General features: G+C 42.8%; 1 protein-coding gene across 3 annotated transcripts in view; it reads right to left on the bottom strand.

Moving 5' to 3' along the window:
- Positions 1-19,380, bottom strand: part of LOC128755395 (phospholipid-transporting ATPase ABCA1-like) — a 152,686-nt gene that overhangs the window by 115,984 nt on the left and 17,322 nt on the right. For all 3 annotated transcript variants that reach the window (XM_053858789.1, XM_053858790.1, XM_053858791.1), the window contains exons 7-14: positions 19,038-19,235; positions 17,976-18,062; positions 17,724-17,913; positions 16,067-16,206; positions 13,223-13,339; positions 4,331-4,528; positions 1,614-1,819; positions 1,333-1,509 (exon numbers count right to left, since the gene is read on the bottom strand). In XM_053858789.1, the coding sequence (XP_053714764.1) occupies positions 1,333-1,509; positions 1,614-1,819; positions 4,331-4,528; positions 13,223-13,339; positions 16,067-16,206; positions 17,724-17,913; positions 17,976-18,062; positions 19,038-19,235 (1,313 nt within the window). The remainder of the gene's footprint in view (positions 1-1,332; positions 1,510-1,613; positions 1,820-4,330; positions 4,529-13,222; positions 13,340-16,066; positions 16,207-17,723; positions 17,914-17,975; positions 18,063-19,037; positions 19,236-19,380) is intronic.

Raw genomic sequence — 19,380 nt, 5'->3', positions numbered from 1 at the left:
CGACTCCCTCTAAGTGAGTAAGAAATAATTTACAATGCCATATTTGCTGAGAGACTTTTACACAAACCGGAACAGGTTAACATAATTTCCCCAAATCAAATCCGAAGTGATAATGTCATTTCTGAGGTCTCAATAATGTTGGCTTTTTGAAAATTCTGGCCAAGGTGGAGATTTTTAAAACTGTGTTTGTGTTGTGGTCAAAACAGGGAAAAGAGTTGTCAAACACCACAGTATGTGCCAGAAAACATGAGTGTGATCATTTGAGCACCCTATGTTTATAATTTCTTGTAACCATAGGGTCCACAACACAGACTCTTTGCCACGCTGGAGACATCACTGGTGCATAGCAGGCTTGTATTGAAATATATTTCAAATTCCAGGGTACAATGAAAAAGCAGGTCAGATCCAAGAACTTCCATCTCTTTCAAGAGAGCTAGTGAATTTCTGACTTCACCATGAGTCACTGTTGCCACATATCAAATTTGTAATTCAATTTTAATCCAACACACTGAACAAAATAGTTCATGCACCATGAATTACATGTACGTTGAATATGACTTAGATAAATCACGATAATAATTTGAGATGCACTGAATATTCACCTGCTGAAAATGATCAGCTGAAGCTGGACATTGAGAGGACGCAAGCAAAACCACAACCAGTGTCTCACAGGTTCTCTTCCACATGTAAAATGTCTAAAGGTTCATCTATGCATTGCACGAATTACATGCTAGAACTCCTCTCTAAGTAAATGCAGGTCTTGGCTGCATGTAGCGCTAAAGGCAAGCCCTCGCAATAGGCACCTCATGACACTTGGTTTTAATAGTGAACATTATCTCTCCTCTTGCCTCCAACAAGCTGCTAACTACAGAGAGCTGTGTCTCTTGCAGACACTGTGCAAAATATCAACAAATGTGCTCTTTTTAGAGTCTGTGCAGACACACATCACATCAAAGAAAGAGGTTTGGGTCCTCACTCTTTACATGTTATCAGGAGTCGCATGAATGACAGTAAAAACATGTGTTTGATAGAACAGATTCGAATCAGCAATTACATATTGAAACAGTTTTTCTTTCCATATTTGTATGTCTTTGTTTTGCTGCATATTGGATAAATCTATATTCTATTTATATCGAGCCCATAATGTACATATAGTTTTTAAAGCCTGAGAATGTTCTGGTTATTGATGTGAAGACATTGTTGTGCATTGTGGGTGGCAACTTGCAGTGGCGACCCCTGATGAGAAACATCAAGCTAAACAAGAAGATTTGCATTCTTTCAAGATAATTAAATGCACGGTATATATGTTGTGTGGACCAAATAAGTACTCACGCGTCATCCACAAAGCATGGGTATGGCATCTGCTGAGCAAACACCCCCAGAGATTGGGTCTTTCCTGTATGTAACTTAATGATGGCATGGTCTATCATGTCCTGGAGATAGGCAAAGCCTCCCCATATGTAACGCAGGTCATTAACAGGATGGTCCCTGGCCCCAGGAGACCACGACCTATGCAGAAAACAGACACGGAAAAGATGAACATGTTCATCAGCGGTACACTTTTCAGCAGACTACAGCCACTACTGAACTTGCCGCATTTACAGAAGACCAACCTGGATTTCAGTTTGTTGGTGCGCTCCACCTCCTCAACGTCCATGCGGATTTTATACTTGATGTACGGTGGAGTGTCATTCGAATTAGGCTTCAAAGTCTCAAAGACGACACCAGCCCAAAATGAATCATTCTTGAGTAGGTCCAATGCTTTGCCCAGAAGATGACCCTCTGTAGCAGTTGCCACAAACTTGTTCAGGTCCAAACACTGTGACAACACAAAAAACAGTGACACAATTGGTGCAGTTCATATAACTACAATGTTGTCCTGTGTGAGTATATTGTACATTTTCCATTCATGAGGCAACAGCTGTTGCTCATAATATCCTGGTCAAAGTCGATTTTTTTTTTCAGCCGCTAAAAAGACTATATAGGCAGCGGAAAACATGCATCTCTCTATTGTTCATGTCTGCGACAGAAAAGTTGTGATTTGCCAGGATCCTAAGTGAGAGATTTGAATGTCACAGACTTAGTTTAACTTGATTTTATTTATTTGTCTGTTCTTTTTACACTATTAATTTTGCTTCACTCAACTTGCTTCATGCTGTGGCAACTGCTGGCAAAAGACCTTGCCCAAAATAAAACTACCATTCATGTTTGGTATTTCCCAGTGCCACCAACAAGTTTGTAGCAACAAAGCTGTCATTAAGATGTCCAAGGTCTAGTACTCACTATGTGCAGATAGGCACTATTCAATAGAAACCAGGTTTTGACAGATTTTAATTGGATTTTGTTGATGGTGGGTTTTAGACAAGCACACAGGCTCCCATTGCTACTTAAATCCAATTCATTTTGTTCACACTACAATGTGACCATGTATTTTCGGACTAGAGAAAAGAGACCATCATTTATCTTCCCATTTTCTGAACGGCATAATTATCTGTATAGGAGAAGAGCTCCTAAATAAATAGAACAGTTTTAGGTTTCAGCAGACAGGCATAGGAGATCCAGGGTTAGTCGCAGTGCAATTGCCGTATCCTTGTCCAACTGCTCCATGAGACTCTAATGAGCCAGGCATCCTGTGAGGCAGTCGTACCTGACAGCTGTCTACACATGTCACTGCTGCAATAGTTTTGTCATTCCCCGGATTCTCCGGTGTGCTATCTATCTCAAGCTGTGGTGGCAAGCAAAAAATCACAGCCAGCGCTTCATGTGTGAATTTTTACAAAGGATGTTGCTGAATTTTATTATAAGTCTGGTTTGGAAGGATATCGATAAACATACAGTATGCATACTGATGTCCACTTATCTGTGGGGTCTTAATATAAATGTCACAATAGAAATTAAAATTGTGATATCAAAGTTGAGTATTTCATTGTAAAAACTCTTGCTCCAAAAGGGTTAAATATCAGGGAGGAAACCACACCAGGGAATGGCATATATTAAAATAAAACTTGGGAGTTTAAAATTAAATATTTGAACATCAACTTTGCTTGACCCTGCTTGGATGACTTCTCTAAATAGAATAAAATGGCTCCAATATACATTTATCCATTATTGCACAAAGATGCAGACAAGCACCTGCTCTATACGTTTGACCATGTAGCTTAACACGGTGGTACTGTCAATCTTCTTTTGTGTCATCCATCAAACAGTTTATTGTACTGATGGACTGATGAGGTTTCAAAATACAGTGTCCTCATTTTGAAATCTTAGAAGGCGGCTCTCTTGGGTTTAAGATGATGCAAGGCTTCAGAGAAATAGTTGTTCAAAGCCAAATGATGACACTGTTTCATGAAGCCTCAAATCCCATCAGTAGTTTCAAAGGCCTGATCCACCAAAACCAGTTACTCTCACGGTCAAATTCACAACTGCGTCTCTCCATGCCGTCATGCCACTAACCATGAAGCACTTCTTCTGAAAACATGTGTCCAGAAGCTGTTTGTTGTCATCATTACTGTACTTCTATGACAATAATCTGCTTCAGTTTATTGATCAGAGAGTTAACAATAGGAAATCTGTTCCAGGACCGAGAATTCTTACGAATTGCAAAGACATTTTCCCCTTTGTTCTATTTATTTTTGTGTTTTGTTTTGTAAGTCTAAAGTAAGCATAAGTGTAGTTGACTGTTCCATCAGCAGGGGATTAGATACTGAACATACTTTCCTCTCCATAAGTCTGGTACACACAGACGACAGTGATCTATTGATGATTCCACAGCGATCACCGAGTAAAGCTGCTGTTACAGAACAGTTAGGTCAAGGATGTTAAGCTTAAATTAATTAAAAACCTATTTCCCCCACATGCTTCTCACAAAAAAGCTGGAAACACTGTTCGTATCCAAAACACTGTCATCCTCAAAAGCCTGAACAATAGGGCAGAGATAGTTTGTTCATTCAGTAAGAGTGGAAAATAAAAGACAACACTGAGATCAACTGCTGCAGATGCCTGCATTCAGCAACAAAGAATTGTGTGAAACTTACCTGGCAATTCGAAGAATGAAAGAAAAGGCTATTATTATCTTAAAGGCAGTGAACAATTAGTTGGCATAATTATGTGGCAAAATTGAAAAACCTTTCCATTGGAGCAGAATGATGGGCAATACATGTGCAGGCTACAGGTCTCATTATTTTATTTTTCAAACCAATGAACCTGACAGTATTTGACTCCCAGCCTTATTGTTTCTTATAACTGTCTGCTGTGATAGAGAATGTATGGGATGCTACCATAAATATCACGGCTTCTGGTTTGGTTTTGTGATGCCAAGAAAAATACATACACTCATGAAGGTGGAAACAAACTCCAGTATTTTGGTGGTAGTGTTGTAAACATCCCTCCAGTCATAGGGTGGCATGCCAGGTGGCCGGTCTTCTGGGGGTCCGTTGTACAGGAAGTTGGCCAGTAACTCTGCTGTCCATCCAGTGCCATTAAGGAGGCCATCCAGGGCAGCAGAAATCACAGGATCCTTTAGCAAAACCTGTAAGCAAATATGACAAATTGAAAGTTTTTTTAAGGCTCATATTCATGTCAGTCTTTAGTCATGAGTATTGAAGAGCACACATTCGATGAAAGTCAAAAGTTACTGTTCTATTTCTAAGTGAGATTTGATCACAGGAAAAAAAAAAAAAACAAACAATAGATCCCTTTTTAGTGCATTTCAATGACCATACAGCCAGAGATTATGTGACCTGACCTTTTTAAAATAAATAAATAAATAATACTTTAATATTAATGTTTAATGTCATTGATGATAAGTAAACAATGAAAATGATCATGATTAAACATGGATGGATACGAGAACACACTATCTCGCAACCACATTTCGTGTGTTCAGTAGATTAGATCAGATATGCTTTATTTGTCCCACAGTGGAGAAATTCACTTTTATATATGGACATGTTAGGTCTGCCTGGCCTCAAGCTAAATAGCACCGCGACAGTTGTGGAACAGGTTAGCGGCCAGCAGAGATCTACTTATTCCACAATTACAGTAATAACAAATACAGTAATTCAGATACTGTATTTTCATTTGAATTCTAGAGTAAAGGAAACGTGAGAATCTTACGAATGAGAACTAGGTAGCAGTCGAGGCCGGGGGGCCCGACGACCTGGTTCGCGTGGACATTCTCTGGCTCTTGGGACATGGAATGTCACTTCGCTGGGGGAGAAAGAGCCTGAGCTTGTGCAGGAGGTTGAGAGGTACCGGCTAGATATAGTCGGGCTCTCCTCCACGCACAGCCTGGGCTCTGGAACCCAACTCCTTGAAAAAGGCTGGACCCTCTACTTTTCTGGAGTTGTCCGCGGGGAGAGGCGGCGGGCTGGCGTAGGCTTGCTCATAGCCCCGCAGCTCTGCAGCTTCGTGTTGGGGTTTACCCCGATGAACGAGAGGGTCGCGTCCCTACGCCTACGGGTTGGGGACAGGTGTCTCACAGCGGTTGCGGCTTACGGGCCGAACAGCAGTGTAGACTACCCGGCTTTCTTGGAGTCACTGGGAGGGGTACTCGACAGTGCCCCAACCGGGGACTCCATTGTTCTACGGGGAGACTTCAACGCCCACGTGGGCAATGACAGCAAGACTTGGAGGGGCGTGATTGGGAAGAACGGCCTACCCGATCTGAACCTGAGCGGTGTTCTATTACTGGACTTCTGTGCCACCCACAGTTTGTCCATAACGAACACCATGTTTGAGCACAAGGGTGTCCATAAGTGCTCATGGCACCAGGACACCCTTGGCCGGAGGTCTATGATAGACTTTGTGATCGTGTCATCTGACCTTCGGCCACGTGTCTCGGACACTCGGGTGAAGAGAGGGGCAGAGCTGTCAACCGATCACCACCTGGTGGTGAGTGCGATCCGCTGGCAGGGGAGGAAGCCGGTCAGACCGGGCAGGCCCAAACGTATTGTGAGGGTCTGCTGGGAACGCCTGGCGGAACCCACTGTCAGTGGGGTCTTTAACTCCCACCTTCGGGAGAGTTTCTCCCAGATCCCGAGGGAGGTAGGTGACATGGAGTCTGAGTGGTCCATGTTCTCCTCCTCCATTGTCAGTGCGGCTGCACGCAGTTGTGGTCGCAAGGTCTCCGGTGCCTGTCGCGGCGGCAATCCCCGAACCCGGTGGTGGACACCGAAAGTAAGGGATGCTGTCAGGCTGAAGAAGGAGTCCTATCGGGTCTTGATGGCCTGTGGGACTCCTGAGGCAGCTGACGTGTACCGGCAGGCCAGGCGTGCCGCTTCCCGTGCAGTCTTGGAGGCAAAAACTCGGGTCTGGGAGGAGTTCGGAGAGGCCATGGAGGAGGACTATTGGTTGGCCTCGAAGAAATTCTGGCAAACCGTCCGTCGCCTCAGAAGGGGGAAGCAGTGCCTCACCAGTGCTGTTTACAGCGAGGGTGGGAGACTGCTGACCTCGACTGGTGATGTTGTCGGGCGGTGGAAAGAATACTTCGAGGGTCTCCTCAATCCCGTCGTCACGTCTTCCACTCAGGAAGCGGGGACTGAGGACTCGGATTGCTCTCTCATCACCCGGGCCGAAGTCACCGAGGTTGTTCGTAAGCTCCTCGGTAGTAGGGCCCCGGGAGTGGATGAGATCCGTCCGGAGTATCTGAAATCCCTGGATGTTGTAGGGCTGTCGTGGCTGACACGTCTCTGCAACATCGCGTGGCAGTCGAGGACAGTGCCTCTGGATTGGCAGACCGGGGTGGTGGTCCCCCTGTTTAAGAAGGGGGACCGGAGGGTGTGTTCCAACTATAGGGGGATCACACTCCTCAGCCTCCCTGGAAAGGTCTATTCCAGGGTACTAGAGAGGAGACTTCGGCCAATAGTCGAACCTCAGATCCAGGAGGAACAGTGTGGTTTTCGTCCCGGTCGTGGAACACTGGACCAGCTCTATACCCTCCACCGGGTGCTCGAGGGTTCATGGGAGTTCGCCCAACCAGTCCACATGTGCTTTGTGGATTTGGAGAAGTCGTTCGACCGTGTCCCTCGCGATGTCCTGTGGGGGGTGCTCCGGGAATATGGGGTGCGGGACCCTCTGCTAGGGGCTGTCCGCTCCTTGTATGACCGGAGCAGGAGCATGGTTCGCATTGCCGGCAGGAAATCAGACCTGTTCCCGGTGCATGTTGGTCTCCGCCAGGGCTGCCCTTTGTCACCGGTTCTGTTCATCACTTTTATGGACAGAATTTCTAGGCGTAGCCAGGGGTCGGAGGGGATCCGGTTCGGGAACCACAGAATTTCATCTCTGCTATTTGCGGACGATGTTGTTCTGCTGGCCTCATCGGACCGGGACCTTCAGCATGCGCTGGGTCGGTTTGCAGCCGAGTGTGAAGCGGCCGGGATGAGGTCAGCACCTCCAAGTCTGAGGCCATGGTTCTCGACCGGAACACGGTGGTTTGCTCTCTCCAGGTTGGTGGAGAGTTCTTGCCTCAAGTGGCGGAGTTTAAGTATCTCGGGGTCTTGTTCTCGAGTGAGGGAAAAAGGGAGCGTGAGATTGATAGACGGGTTGGTGCAGCGGCAGCAGTGATGCGGTCGCTGTATCGGACCGTCGTGGTGAAGAGAGAGCTGAGTCACAAGACGAAGCTCTCGATTTACCGATCGATCTACGTTCCCACCCTCACCTATGGTCACGAGCTTTGGGTAGTGACCGAAAGGATGAGATCGCGGATACAAGCGGCTGAGATGAGTTTCCTCCGCAGGGTGGCTGGGCGCACCCTTAGAGATAGGGTGAGGAGTTCGGTCATCCGGGAGGAGCTCGGGGTGGAGCCGCTGCTCCTCCACATCGAGAGGAACCAGCTGAGGTGGCTCGGGCATCTGATCCGGATGCCCCCTGGACGCCTCCCTGGGGAGGTGTTCCGGGCATGTCCTACCGGGAGGAGACCTCGGGGAAGACCCAGGACTCGCTGGAGAGATTATGTCTCTGGTCTGGCCTGGGAACGCCTCGGGATCCCCCGGGAGGAGCTGGAGGAGGTTTGTGCGGACCGGGAAGTTTGGGCTTCCTTGCTCCGAATGCTGCCTCCGCGACCCGACCCCGGATAAGCGGCAGAAGAAGGTGAAGGTGAAGGTGAAGCTTGTTGTCTCATTACGTTTAGCAGCAGATGACAGTTGTGTCGAGGCTCTCACTATCAGAATCTCCACCCATATTGGAGCCGACAGTTTAGACAACCTTGAGAGCCAGACGATGATAAACACTACTGCCTTTCACGAGAATACAAGGCTGACATTCCCCGAAGAGACAGATCTATTTTGTTGGGCATGATTTACATTCATGATTATCACAAATGATCACAAGGAAAAAAGTGATGACAAAAAATAGAGAGAGATTGTCTTTCATGAAATTAGGTGGATTGCAACCCCTGGGTGCAGGAAATACCTTTCTCTTCAAGTTTCATTTATAGAGTCTCTCATCTGTTGGAATGAGAGTTGAATGAGGGTTTAAAGCAACAAGAGGTAAGATTTAAACATACGTATATTATTTTCACATTTCCTGTGATGACAGGTTTCACCTTGAGCAGACAGATGTCAGCAAGTCTCTCTTTGGCTACTCTCTAGCTCTCAGTATAAAGAATCTCGAGACAATCTAACTTTCCCTGTGCGATGCAACCAGGGCCGTGTCCTAAGAGTCAGGCAGCCATAGCCCACACACGTGGCTACCAACTCATTTTACGCTACCTATGCCACGCTAACTCAGCAGCAATCATTCAGTATCATCACCGTAGAGGCAAGAGTCCACAATGAAGAGTCTAAGAAGAGAAACTGATTGAACAAAGAACCAAGGACGACTGAACAGCGCAGATGCTGAAATGACAGAGTTGGTACTGGACTTGTGAGTCATTCTTTGTGTTTACCAAGGTTTTTGGGTGTGTCATCAAATGTGGGAAACTTATTTCTGAGATGGGAACAAATGTGTAAGTGCCTGCAACTCACTTTATGGCAATTGTTCTGGAACATATTAAAGAAGACTCCACAGTCAATTCAAAAAGTGTGAACAGACCTTTTTGATGCTCACTCTTTGATCGCTGGTATGGGAATAATGACATTTTACTTATAATTATATGAATCAAGGTATCTTTTTACATTAAATAAACTGCGTCATAATGCTTTACCGAATAAGACATTGAATCCAACAGATGCTGGTCTATTGGGTAAGGTAAACTCAATTTGACCCTGTATGTATGGAAGAATGTGTGAGGTGAAAGAGTAAGTCATGATTGGGAGGAAGCAACTGGTAAGCACCAAGAAAGAAATATTTGGGCATCATCGGTGGAGGAAGAGGATTAATGATGGACCAAGGAGTCAGGCAGAGAGCAGACGAGACGGTAACCAACAAGCAAGCCAATCAGAAGAATGGATCGGGTTGTCTGTTTTACAGCTATAAAGGTTAACATTTGGGAGGATTGATCAACGTCGCTCCAGACCGAGTGGAGTCGACATGACTCGTGGACCTTGACCCATTGCAGCCAGGACCTAAAGAGACCTGGACCAATCAACGGAGACTGTGCCTTAAAAGATGAACTGAAAGTGTATAGAAAGGGTCAGGGCCAGATCGTCTTTGTCTCACTCCAGTTGAGCTAAGGCTAAGTGAGGCGTAGCTGCTGAGCCAGAGCTCTGGAAGGGTAATTAGACTCCTCTGTCAGGGAATAAAATGTTTTTAATTTTAACTTGATTTATTGGTAGTCACTCATGATTAAACGGACATGTGGAAGATAGACTGAAGGTGTATTTACATTGTATGCTCCTTATTGAAACACACTCGGTCATGATGTAATAAAGCTAGACAGGAAAAAAAGTGGCACCTTCATCTCTATTATTCTACAGCATTGTAAACAATGGTGGCGCATCACCATGGCTTAAATGAGAGCCACCAGGCCATCGGAAAAATGATCTCTTTCATGTGATCAAATGTATTTAAACAAAGTGGAAACATTGAAACAAATGGATAGCACATAACACATCATGGAAGTGGAGATGAACATGACGGTTTTCAGCATGTTTTTCGTGAAAGAATCCCAAAAGAAACATCACAATGACTGATGTCCGCTGCTCACGGAACTCACCCTTTGCTTCAATCTGAAAAGTGCCGTAGAAATAAAGTTTTATGATCTGGGTCCATCGAACTTGCAGCTGCTCCAGTCTTTTGCTAGATCCTGCCTCTGCTCACTAGCTGTATGAGTTTGAGTCCTGATGTTGAATGACAGATGATTCTAAAGTTCCCTTTGCAAGTATAAGCTTGACAGTGTTGTGTATATTGCCATGACATTTTTTGCTATTGTGTCACAATATTTCCTCATAAATAAACGTGGGATGGGAGGGCAGGACCAGACACCCAGCTTTACGACAGCTTGCATTTACACTTGTTTACCAGCAATGATGCCAAAAGCAAATATTCTACCTATTCTAACTACCCAGTGAACTTTAAGAAATGCTCACATACGAAACAACTATTGTGGACATGTCTTCCACTTTAAATATGCTTCTGTTTACTCACTTCTCTCACTATTTATCAACCAGCTGTGATCCCTCTGATTATTCTTCAATGGTTTAACTGCGCCTGCTGTGAAATTAACATCCAAGCTATAACGTGAAACTGTTTCTTGAATAGCTGCATTGCCTATTTACCTTTAATGAAACATCAACATTCCAATTCACCTGCTGGGTCCACAGGGGCGAACTGAAACAAGCTGAAGCATGAGCAGGCACCAGACATTTCATTTGAATTGATTCATAAACACAAATGTTATCAAGTGATCCTCTTTGGCAGTTTGATATCTGCCAGGGCACCACATATGGAGGTATTCATTCCCATTGAATTGGTGGACTTTAGAATGCATAGTGGACCACCCATTCATATGGGCCAGTAGGCTACTGTGATTATCGGTTGGCATGAAAGGCTGTTACCTCCTTTCATATCAAGTCTGATGTGAAGTCAAGATGACGTCGCAACCACGAATATATATCAGTCGGTGCAGATAGTTGTCTGTCAATCAATGTCAACAAATCTGTGACCTTGAACTGCCTTTGAAAATGGCAAACCCTCTGAATGCTTTCCTTCAGCTGAAAATGTTGAGGACAGAGCAGTGGGTTGCAGGGAAATGAAGACAAAGGAGGATAGCTGTCCCATTTGTGTAAAGGTTAGGGCGAGGGTAATGAATATGTGGCTATATGGAGCTCCTGATGTCTGCTTCCCTGCAGCTGCCTATAAGCTCATTTAGAATGACACTGGAGTAATGTCAGTGTCAATGAAATGCTGCGACAGGCAGTGAGAGAGCGAGAGGAACATGAGGGAAGGAGCAGTTGCAAAGTTGCGTTTACATCCTAATTCTTGAGCTAATCCCTGATTCCAGATAAAAATTACCCAGCACTTTGCCACAATGGCTTCAGTCCTTGGTTTCGATATGGAGCAACAAGATGACATACGAACCATGTACTGTATTTACCCCTGAGCTCTGCCTTTCAGAGCATGACCATGACAGAAAAAAAAAGGATAGGGTTTCATCCCAGTCCAGCTGCTACATTTTTTCCTCAAATCCAGTTCAGTTTTTCTTTTTAATCTCATTAAATGCCATTTTTTTTACATCGTTGCCGACTACGTTACATACAAAGTAAGCATAATCTGCAACATAGTGTCAAATGTCATAGAAATATCATGACCTCAAGATAGGGTTGGCCAATTAATGGATCTCAATTTCTCCATTACCAGCCATCACCATTTCCCAAACAACCACAGACTTGCCTGCTCCTCGGATACACCTCATGCTGTTGCATGCCTCACACTTAACTTGTGTACGTTCATTCAACTAGTGTATTAGATTGTTTGTCTGTTGGTGTTTTGGCTACTCTCTTTGCAGCAATACAAATATAACAAATTCTGATGCAGCATGATACTTGTTACGACTTGTGTGCTGACAGGAGGTTCAGTTTGTTGTTTAAGAGTGTACTGTTATATTTTTCTACATTTGTTGGGTTTAGATTGTTCTCGTCATTTGCCTCAAGCAAGTATTTCTTACTTTTAAATACTGGAGTATTTACACACTTGAGTGTACTTTTAAATCTCCATTTTCTTCCGCAAGTAAATACCGCAGTACTTCTGACTCACGCCGTGCACGTGCCTTCTGATGTGGATGCCATTCAGGTGTAGGTGATTCCATCAAACAGCCATTTCCCTGTCTGTGACCTACATGGAGACGGCTAAGATGCCACTGCAATTTAGATAACACAGTACAGATTCTCTTGTATCCATCTATGGGGCGCAGGAGCGTTTTTTGTCCACAATCGCTTTTCTTCCTGTTTCCAGGACCTGGGGCCTGTCTGTTCAAACAAGCTTCCTAACACCACTTTCAGAGCACCTCCATGACCACATAAGCTATTTCATCTGCAACACCTTTTGCTGCCAATCCTCCAACACCTCCTGACCCAACAGCTCTCTGGGATGTCAACACTCCACCACCTCCAGTCTCCATTCTGCCTGTGAAGTGCAATTCTCCAGACCAAAAAAAAAAAAATAATAATCCAATCACTCGCCCACCTACTGTCTGCCAATGGCAATCAAATTTCTGTCTTATTTTGACTACAGAGATCGGAAGGTGGCTGGGCTTCAGAACAACTCCAATTTATTTTTTCTGCGCCTATTTCAGTGCTGCTTTTACTTGCGTACTTGTAGAGCGTCCTTTATGTTAAGTTGCTCCTGGTGCTGGTCTTTGAAGTCATTATTCTTCTCTGAGTCAGATACTTTTCTTCAAAAACCCTTGCATCTGACCTGAGATCTACTTTTTGCTAATTATTCGGGGTGTTTATCTGTCTGTTCAAGATTATGTTTGGAAGAGGTTGCTTCCTTCTTTCATGTTCCTCTCAATAGTTTGAAGCTATTGTTGAGCTCGTCTCTCTTTGAGGTCAGGTGAATTCAGAACTGTCACCATTATAAACAAGTCATTTGTATGTGCTTTATGGCCTTGTAAAATATTAGCCATCTCACTTTTTCTTCTATGTATAGTCCAATTTCTCTTGGCCAAACCTTTTGCCTAAAGGAGAAAATATCCCATGCAGTTGCATAAGACATCAAAACATTTGTAAAAAAAAAAGTTTCAACAATATGATATTGGTTTTGAAGATGGCACTATAAAGAAAAAACAATGTTCTTTGGTTCCTAGATTTCTCCAGTGATAGTTTTAAGTGTGGCTCAATCTTACCCTTAATGCATTGACTTGAGGACTATCCTGGAGGAAATCCCACACCCGTGGTCCGATCTCCTCCCAGGAAGCTGCCACTTCTCCCACAGCCGCCAGTGCACTGAATGTGCTATTTGCCTGGAATAGGAAAACAAATCCATAAAATCATCTAATTTTCCTGCCTCACATCGACCAACAACATCACCCATGAAGTTTCTCCATCTATAGTGTGAGAAAATTGAAACATGAAAGCACTCCTGCGCTCCATTTCGGGCAATCCTTGGAGAAATATATGGCGTTGTTAGAGTGCGGCCCCCCTTGGAGCTGGTGAATGTAAATAGGATTATTCACCGATGAACGTGGACGTGTCAACAACACGTCGAGGCCTCCTGTGTTTCTGCTCATTGCTTCTGTCTGCAGATTTTGATTGGGATCATTATGTATTCTGAAAAGTCCTCTCTCCCTGTCTGCCGTTTGTTCTGCTAATGTACTTAGCGACATTATGCTAATATCTTGGGAAAATAAAAATCCTGTCATGAAAATCTATTCCATTAACCAGGTTTCACAAATGCACCTCCTGCCTAAATATTTTTCTTCTTGTCACACAGGTGTTTACTGGGATATCTACTAATGGTGCAGTGAGAATCTTTAATGCAAAAACAAGCTCCTGTCTTGTTGCACAAAAAACTGTCTTTGCTCTGCAAACTTTGTGACGAAAGATGTGTTTTTCACTGTCATACAGGGTATGTTGAAATCCATTCATGCCTGGGAATATATAACAATTAAGTCCATGTATACAGTTCTAACAGTTCTAACCCTCCCAAAACCGTCATTTGCAATAAAGCTGATTCAGGTTTAAATCATGGTTGTTCGGTCAATTATTGATATTGCTTTTTTTGTTTGTTTCGGTTTGTTTTCTGAGGACTTCAGTTTTTTAAGCTATTGTATTTATTTATTTATTTTTGGGTCCCCTTTGGTTTGTCTGCATTTCTGTCCCAACAGTCATTCAGAGCTATATTGAGACGAAATACTCTACTTGGTAGACTTGAACTGACTTTTTTTTTTTTAATCTCAGTAATAATTATAGTGATAATATTGCTTAATAAAATGTTTAAATTTTTGGTGAAATGTTTCTATTTCCAATGCGTTAACATATTGTTTACATAATCCAAATGAATTGTGTAGCCATCTCATCAACAATGGTTTGCCTCTTGATCATGTCATTGTGATTATTTTATTTGTTTTAAAGGGAACCACATGTGTGATCCCTTTCGTATCAGAGTTGTCTACAGTGTTAGAAAGGTGAAACCTCATCTTAATATGAGCCGCGTTCGCAAGTGAAGTGCGAAAGAGCAACATTCATCCATTTCTGTGGAACGGAGTATTGAAAATAAGCCTGCACAATACGTTGCCCTTGCATTCTTGTGACCCACAAAGGATCATGGGATCGATGACATGCCGCTCGCTGTAAACAGAGCCACTTTCGACTGTAGCAATGTTTTTACCGTTACCAAATGAAAGATGTGATGAAATCCAGTAATAGCGTCTTGGTTTTGTTTTTTCTCTTAAAAGTTGCTTCACACGCTTTCGTGATTGACATTTATGATCAGTCGTAACAGGCAGGGAAACGGGGACAGTAAGTCAATGTCAACATTTTTTTTTCATATGTTTTAACTTTTAATAGCTTTGAAATCTCAGAAAATGTTTTTTTTTAATATTTTATTTTTGTCATTGCTTGCATCGCCTTCAAATTAAGGCATGAAAACGTTCAAAATGGTTTGAAGTGTCCTGTTTTATGGGACAACCTTGGATATTCAATCGCCCACTGTGCAGTCTGAACCCTGGTTTCCACTGGATGCGTTTTAGCCGCGGGAGAAGCGGCAGTCTTGTGTCTGAAATACTTTTATCCAAGATGAAGGCCTCCACCGGGCAAGACACTGGCGTGTCTCAGAGGCGTTCCAGAAGCCTTATGCTCCATGTCACCAAAAATACACAGCGCTTCAATCTTAACATGATGAAGTCGTGTTATTTCTGCATGAGCTTGAAGAACGACATTATGGAGCAGATGTGTATTTTACATGCTCTCCTCTTATTTGTTAATTCATGAATTAGTGTTTATGCTGGTGATGTTCATGATCGGATTTGGGATGCAAACAAAAGTTAAATATAGTGATAAAGTGACAAATACGATCAAGGTCGGGGTTACCGCAGACATTTAACCATGACCGCCTGCCAGAAGAGAGTCATCCTGAGTTTCATTCATTCTTTTGGGGTATTGCCTGTTTTTGGATTTAACGCTGACCACAGATTTTTTGAGGGATTCAATTGGACATTTTATGGTGAAATTAACATTGATTTCAGGAGAGTGGGAGATCATGTATTCACTCCATGTCGGTTGTTTTCGACATAACTTCTTTCGGGTAACTGTTTTTTGCTCCCAGTGGAGCGTGTACATTGCGTCGCGGCTGAAACACTTCTACTGGAAACCAGGGTGAGGCTGCAGTCAAGCAGCCCTGTGTTTTGTGATGCTTTGCTGCAACATGTGTCTCCACATATGGAGAATATTTCTAATTTCTGATAAAAAACTTCCACCTTACACACTTAAAATTGTACAGAAACAGAATGCATTAAGATTTATTTTCCTTAACTGCACTTCAGTGTAGTAGAAGGTATACAGGACATTAATATCATCCTGTTTCTATATATTAACTCGACTGCTCTGGTCTTGCCATACTTCAATTTCTTCATCCCTTCAATGGCAAACAGTCATTAGTGTGAGATTGAGTTCATGATAGAGACCATGTCAAGTGTATTTAGTGACATGAGTCATGATTCCCATGCACACATTCATTCCCCCTTTCGTACCTCTTCGACAATACGGTGAGCAGCAGGTGTGTCTGGCGAGTAGAGGATTTTTCCTTTCACCAGAGGCTTAAAAGTGTTCCAAATGTAGCGCAGGTTTGGCGTGCTCTCCAGAAAATCCATCAATCTCTCACAAAATGATTCTGGGACAAGGAAAAGGTAGGATAAAAGACAAAGCCTTTAAATGCTGCACACACACACACACTTTCTCAAGCGGTATTAGCGTGAAAAGTTGTTGTTCATTCAAATGAGGACTGAGAAAGAACTTAAATATTTAGTTTATATAAGCATCTGTCTACTTTTACTTCTGTATCTTAAAGAAAATAATGTAATCCCTCAAAGCAAGTCTCACATTTCAACCTCAAAGTTTTTTTTTCTGTTTTGCAATGTTTTTGAGAAAACTGTATATAAATATAAAAGCCGGTGTACCTGAACTGAGCTCTGACCCCAAAGGCAACCTCAGACTAGCTGTACTATAGCTCTCCAACTTGAGATGAATATACAAATATATATGGTTTTCCATGTGAGCAGGGAAGTTGAAATGAACAATGAGTAAAGGGTGTGTTCACAATGCAGTACAGCAGTATTATTTAGAATAGAGAGAGTGACACTGTCGTGAAGAGACCAGCAAGAGCTCAGTATGAAGGAACTGACTGACTGAAACATATCCGAGTGTACAGGTTTCTGAGATCAAAGTTGACCACGCGAAAACAAGTTGCGTGCATTGGGACCGGTGGTCATGGGAGGTTTTGGTTGCAAAAACAAACCACCTATTTTCATTCATTTCTTTAAGCACGTGATAATGACCCTTTATTCCACAAGGTAAATTTTCTGTGAAACTAAACGTTTGCCTGTTGGCCATTTCTGCCAGGTGCTCTTGAGAAGGATGTGCAGCTAATGGCTGACTGCTCCTTAGTGGGACTTCGACCAGCTGTTCCCCCCACTGACTGCACAGATGCTTCATCCTCATACAGCCAGCATGGATTGTTTTCGTGCAACTCTATCTCTTGGTTGGAGAAATAAATTCTTTCATTGGGAAAAATGAAAAGGAAATAGATAATTCAAAAGAAACTCTGTGTACTTAGTTTTATTTATGCATTTTAGTTAATCCCCATCCCATTTGCATGGAATACAGGGGCTTAGCAATATATAGTTTCAATATAATTGTAATTACAAGTAAGGTTCAGCAACTGTGGCCTGTTTAAATGACTCTAAAAGTTTCTGAAATTTGACAGCGCAGTACAGTTTGTGATCAGGTACAATTAAGCACCATAAGATCACGGTCACATGGTAGTAGCGGAAAAATATTCTTTGAAAGGTCTGATAATAATAAAGGCATTCATTTCATTCATTTTTCAGCCATATTGTGTTTTAGTTAGATAAGGAAGCAGTATATCCATGTCGACTATGTTTAAGTTTGGGGCACATGTATCTATTTCCCCTAAGATGATTTGAATCTTTAAAGAAACCTCTACTTTTTTCCTCCAAAGGTTGGAACGTTAGATAGACAGACAGACAGACAGACAGACAGACAGACAGACAGACAGACAGACAGACAGATAGATAGATAGATAGATAGATAGATAGATAGATAGATAGATAGATGAGCACAATTCAAAATAATGAAAAAACAAATTATTACAGTATACTGTAGACTAACCTGAAGTGTTGGCCATGAAGTAGTCAGGCTGACTGAACATTGTGTGTCTGGATGAAAATAATCTGGAGGTTCCATAAGTAGACTTTGACCTCCTGTCACACATGAGCATGTTGATGCTGCCGATCATGTCGTTCTGAAAATCCAACGATGCTGTAGCTTTCAGGCTGGCCGAGTTTTGCAGCCTCACCACCTGGTCGGTAAATGAAGATTCACTGTGTAATGTATCTTCATCATGTGCTAGCTCAGACTTACCTCCTGAATTAAAGGGATTGTATCGGCTGTGGTTTTGGCCAAGAGGCTGGCTGTGTCTGCAGGGTTCAGGTCCAAAGCCAATGTCAGCTGTGTAAATCAAATGAAGGAATTGTAAATAAGCTATTAGTTACATTTTCACTTCTTCTATTTAACAAAGAAGTGCCCTTTATCTTTAGCTGATGACTGAATAATTAGCACTTTTTTTCAATTTTCAATTTTGTCCTACTGGAGCACTGACTGTGTGTTACAATGACATTTAAAGCTACACAATATCAGTCCAATTAGAGGAATTTAATGGCACAAACGTCCAAAAAGGGCGCACCTGAATAAGCTTTCTGCAACAACATAAAGGTCAAAGCCAAACATTAAAGGAGTCAAGATGGAAAAAAAAATCAACCAAAATACAGCAGCTTTGAAGACATCTTAGTAACCCACTGCCACAAACCACCGCTGTGATAAACTTTGACTTTCACTGGTGTCCTTTCCTTTATACTTTTGTTGTTATCGTCATCCTTCAGCAACTTCAGACTTAAAGTGTGAGGGCTTGATGTTCTTTCCATCCATTTGCTTGAGGTACTGAAGAGCTTTTCCTCCATATCTTGTCTTGGCTTTATTTTTTCTGTGTCTGAAAATGCCTGCGGGCTTAAATTGTTCAAATGCTTCCCAACAACTTCCTGCCTTATCACTTATTTATTGGATTTGCTTTCCCATATATTTTTCCTCTAAGATAAACGGAAAGTACAGGCTTTCATCATTTCGGAGGGGAATCTCAGATTCAAAGGAATTCACTGAATGAAACTATGAAATATTTTCTTCCTGCATTGAATAAATAGCACTTAAAGAAAGTCAACAGAATGAATGAATGAAACGGCAGAGTGGAAGTAACTTCCCCCCTCTCCTTTGGGAGGTTTTTATTTTCAAGGGTAGAACAAAGCCCTCGCATTTTGAACAAATCAAGTGAGAGAACATCTGTATATGGCACATGGCTGTGGTGGTCCCAAAACAAGCACTGTGAAGGATGGTCGTGGTGGTGGACGGAGAACAAGACAAAGTAAACTTCACCTGTGTGACGACCTTCCCAGCATCTAGGTTCTGCAGGAGCACCAACTGGACGTTCATCAGCTGTTGCTGTGTGAGAGAGCAGCTGATGTTCTGAAAGTGCTCCCTCTCATCTTGACTGCCAAACTGGATGTACTCCTCCAGACCCGTTCCTTCACACAAGACGTCCCTCAGTTGATCAGCCCCGGGGATAACTGTCGTCTGAAGAGCAAGTATAAGACTGGAGTTCACAAGCAACTCTTGGCATTGGGAATGGTGGGTGTTGTGTTAATTAAATAAATATATTAAATAATATATTTAGCATTTCAAGGCAATTTCAAACCAAAATTAAATGTTAGGAAATGCC

This window comes from Synchiropus splendidus, chromosome 3 (genome assembly GCF_027744825.2).
Source record: "Synchiropus splendidus isolate RoL2022-P1 chromosome 3, RoL_Sspl_1.0, whole genome shotgun sequence".
NCBI classification, from domain to species: Eukaryota; Metazoa; Chordata; class Actinopteri; order Syngnathiformes; family Callionymidae; genus Synchiropus; species Synchiropus splendidus.
Note: the sequence above shows the minus strand (reverse complement) of the source record. Positions and strands in the feature narration are given on the sequence as shown.